We start from the raw sequence: 4,664 nt of genomic DNA, 5'->3' as shown, positions 1-4,664 counted from the left end.
AAATTTGTTAAGTTCACTAGGGTTAACACTAGGCAGTTCTCTTATATCCCCGCAAGCATCAAATTTTGCGGGAGTTGGTACAAACCATCCATATTTACAAAGAACCAGTTATGACTGTGCGGCACGCTTCTCTAGGGCTGAGTGCGCGCTAGATTAGTGTCATATCAAGCGAAAGCCTGTATCAAATTGGACGTGCTTCTTTTCATATGCTTTCATGCGATGTTTCTTTTCTAGGTTAAGACGCATGCGTGGAATTCCGCGGAATAGTATTTTAGTATGAAGTTTGCTATAAAAAACGGCAGTTCGCCGTTGCGCGCCAGTACGTGAGCAACTTTCAGACCGAGACACACTTCAGATTTCCGCTGAGTAGTCACGTGCTTTAAGCCACAAAAAAAAAAAATACCTGGACCCCTTTTAACGGTGAATATTTGTTTCCTCGAAATGTGGACGTTGAAACTGCAAAGTGTTCCGAGAGCTGTCAACCACATGGCTGTCGCTATTAATGGCAAGATATACTCTTTCGACATCAGAAGCTCGGAAGTGAACTTCGTCGACGTGCACATTTTCTGGCCTGAGCGCTACCGCTGGCACCTTGTGAGGACGCATCCGCTACACCGCGATAGGCCGGTTCGGTTTTTAAACTTTAAGGTTGTAGCTTACGGCGACTGTGCGTACGTGTGCGGTCTTCGGGGACAGGCCCAGCGACTGGCTTCGCACGGCAACCTATACCGCTTCGACACCAGCACAATGACGTGGAGCCGTCCTGAGGTGTGCGGTGATGAGCCGACCTATCTCTGCCACGTTGCGTGCGTGGTGCGGAACCGTATGTACATCATCGGCAGCCTACAGGTAGGTACGTTGCACTTCCTTGACCTGGATACCTACAAGTGGCATCAAGTTCACACAACTGGAGACGCTCCAGCGTGTCCGCCTTTTAATTCGGGCTGCGCCATTGGTAGCCGGATTTATGTTTTCGGAAGCGCGCCTGGCAGCAACTCAGTGTATTACCTGGACACTGTGAACCTGACCTGGGTGCGCCCGCACGTAGAAGGCGTAGCCCCAACGGTGCGCTTCGGTCATAGCGTCTTCGCGTACAACGGAGAGATGTACATCTTTGGAGGTTACAACACAGAGCAGCGCGCACTCGTTACAGACCTGCACAAGTACGACCCAGGGAGGTCTCGCTGGACGCAAGTGAGGCCAAGGCGGTCGGGCCCTTGTGCCAGAGTGTTCCAGGCGTGCTGTGTGATTGGAGACCGGACGTTTCTTTTTCGTGGACGCACATCGACGCGCATCAGAGAAGGTCAGTCACCTCCACGAGATCCGCAGCTCGTTGGGTACCACCAGTTCGCCCAGGTCGCACTGACTGATCTGCACGCGCTAGACTTTGCACCCACATTGGAGACGTTGTGCCTTGCGGCGGTCATTGATGCCCGTTTGGAGATCGGCGTCGTGGCGCCGACCGTAATGGAGACATATAATGCCATGAGAGGTGAAGGCAACAGATGAACCCTGTCGTAATCTACGAGAAGACATTGCAACTGTGTGTGACAAACCCTTTTAGAGGGTGCCTCGGCATGATCGATATCATGTGTTAATAAAACTGCTGTTCACCTGTCTAGCCACGACATGGCCTATTTTAGTTCTTTATTGAGGAAGCTTGTTGCTTTTTTATGGGCATAGCGGACGTTATTAATTCGAGAGCGTTATAGGGCTCTGTTGCGTCAGCAAAATGTGTCCGTAATTTCATCCGCATGTTTACATCGTTCTCTTAAGATAAATGTGCGAAAGTGTGATTGTGACAGATAGTGTGTGATAAAAGCCGGGGACCAGTGTGTCAGCACACCTTTTCTTTTACTGACAGTCAAGGATAGCGATTTGTTCGAAAGCTGTTTATTATGTCCCAGCTTTGCGTTCTTGTATTGTCAGGGTCTCTCCGTTATACATTTTTTTTTGCTCCTTTTGGCTGAAACTGCCCCGTGCCCGTTGTTATGGTGCGCACTTATAACTCAGCTTTCGCTCTATTCTGTTATTCTTGTAAGGAATGCTTTCGTTTTGTTATCTTTTTCCCTGTACGATACTGCTAGCTTTTACTTTTGATTTCACGTTTTTTTTTTAACTGCTCTGGACAACGGCTTTCATTTCGTGCCCTTTGCCGTTGTTCTCTTGTTTTCTAGTGGTCTTAGTTTCGGCTGACTGGGCCTGCTGCGTGTTCATTTCTTCATGTAGCCGTGCCAAAAGTTTGATAAGACTATTATTGAACGATAGTGTTTTGATAAGAATGCCTTACGTGCTCTTCCTGCTTTCTGGTGTCGCGTGGGTTCTGTCTTACATTTAAAAAGATGCTCATTGCTCTCAATAAATTTGGATGTTCGGCTCCTATCTTGGTAACTTTAGTGTTCGTCCTCATCTTTTCGGCTGCTTTCATTAGCCATGCAAGAAGACCAACAAGCAGAGGCCACAACTTGAGCAGATATAAGTATAGGTCGCGATTCTGTAGCGCTGACTGCGTACGAGATTAGGCTTTTTTATCAATTTGAAAGCCTTTAGCAAAAATGGGCCTGCTTCTTTCGATGTGTTTTTATATGATGTTTGTTTTCAGGGTTATGACGCATGCGTTATTTGCGGCGGGATAGTATTTAACTGTGAAGTTTTCTAATAAGAACGCCAGATTTACCTAATGTGTCACGTCTGTCAGCTTATTGGAAATTCATACCTACCTCGGAACTATAATGTGTATTTTCCTGCTTTAAGCCATAAAACAGGGGCCAAGATCCAGTCTTAGAGTGAATATTTGTCTGTCCGAAATGTGGACGTTAAAGCTAAAACAACGCCACCGCGGTGGTTCAGTGGCTATGGTGCTCGGCTGCTGACCCAAAAGACGCGGGTTCAATCCCGGCCGCGGCGGCTAGAATTTCTTTGGGGGAGAAATTCTAGAGCCCCATGAATTGTGAGGTGTCAGTGCACGTTAAAGAACCCCAGGTGGTCGAATTTTCCGGAGCCCTACACTACGGCGTCTTTCATAGCCTTAGTCGCTTTGGGACGTTAAACCCCATAAACCATAAACCAAACCTAAAGCTAAACTATGCTCGATAAACGGTCAAGATCCAGTCTGAGAGTGAATAGTTGTGTTTCCGAAATGTGGACGTTATAGCTGAAAGATGCTCCATGAACCGTCAATAGCCATTCTGTCGCTATTATGGGGAAGATATACTCCTTCGACGTCAGCTACGCAGAGAGACACTTCACCGACGTGCACATTTTATACCCTGCATACTACAGAAGGGACATTCCGAGGACGAAGCCACTATCCGGCGGTAGATAAATGATGTTTCTAGACTTGAACGTAGTACCCTTCGGTGGCTGTGATTACCTGTGCGGTGGCTGGGGAGCCCGGAAACCAGACTCGGACGGCAGACTTTACCGCTTCGATATCAACACAAAGACATAGAGCTGTCCTGAGGTGTGCGGTGATTAGCCGAGGATTCTGTCACTCAGCGTTTGGGTGGGGCACCGTATGTTCATCATTAGTAGCCTACCGCTGGGTTCCGTGCAGCATATCTACCTCGTTGACCTGCATACCTACAAGTAGTATCGAGTTCAAAACCCCGGAAATGCTCCAATATTCCAGCATTTAGACTCGGCCCGCGCCATTGGTAACCAGATTTACGTTTGAGGCAGCACGCCCTACAACAACTCTGTGTTTTACCTGGACACAGACAACTCGACCTGACAACTCTACAGGGCATTCCTGTTTCGTGGCCATTCTTCGCAACATATTCTAGTTTGTAAGTTCCCTCCAGGAGATCGACAGCTTGCCTTGCCTCCGAGGAGTTGGCGGATGTGCACGTTCTAGACTTTGCACCCACATTATAGACGCTGTGCCTTGTTGGACTCATAGATGCCTCTGTGGCGTGAACACCACAGCTCACACCACTGGTTGGCCTCGGGCTGACGTTGCAACTGTTTGCAACAAAGCATCTTAGACGGTGCCACAGCATTTGGACATCATGTGTAAGTAATACGTTTGCTCCTCAGCCCACATACGAAATGGCCTATTTTAGTTCTTGATTGAACAGGTTTGTTGCCTTTTTTTTAGAGCGCAGCTCTCAGGCGCCCGTTTCTGCGTTTCGCGGCATCGCCGTCACCGTTGTCCGTTGTAACCTGGAGAGGGCAAAAGCGGAACCTCCTCCCCTCCTTAGCAATTAAAACAAAAAAACAGCGCCGCTCGGACGGCTCTCGCCGGCGCGCGTGAAAAAACGGGGGAGAAGGAACCCCTGGAGAGCGACAAGCCTTCTGTGTGTGGCTGCCACCTCTCCCACCGCTCGCGGACTCGGCGCGCCGGAGGATTGCCGTCGATTGTTCTATATTGTCCGAGTCATTTCTACGTGACGTTGCCGGAGAGGGCGTAGCCTTGCGTGCGCCAAGAGATTCCCTCCACCTTTCCACTCGCGCAATGATGGCGGCGCCACGACAGAAAATTCCAGATGCTCCTCGAAGCCACTCCCGGCCTTTGACAAATGAGGACGCACGTACAGCGCGAGCAGGAGACGTTTACAGCATAGCCGACACTGTGTGTATGTGCACGCCTGGCTTGAAACGAAGAACAGACAGACGTGGAGCGAGCCTATATAAGAAGACCGTTGACCGCCAGAGCGGCTGTT

At 49.2% G+C, this 4,664-nt stretch overlaps 1 protein-coding gene across 1 annotated transcript; it reads left to right on the top strand.

The window, feature by feature from the left end:
* The first annotated feature begins 486 nt into the window (after positions 1-486).
* LOC149335498 (kelch domain-containing protein 3-like) lies at positions 487-1,509 on the top strand. The gene has a single exon (XM_089553941.1). It carries the CDS (start codon positions 487-489, stop codon positions 1,507-1,509), a length of 1,023 nt encoding a protein of 340 aa, XP_089410067.1.
* The last annotated feature ends 3,155 nt before the right edge of the window (positions 1,510-4,664 follow it).

This window comes from Amblyomma mixtum, chromosome 7, assembly GCF_055824585.1.
Source record: "Amblyomma mixtum isolate Tamu chromosome 7, ASM5582458v1, whole genome shotgun sequence".
Lineage (NCBI taxonomy): Eukaryota > Metazoa > Arthropoda > Arachnida > Ixodida > Ixodidae > Amblyomma > Amblyomma mixtum.
The sequence above is the reverse complement of the archived record's forward strand: the minus strand, read 5'-3'. Positions and strand labels throughout refer to the sequence as shown.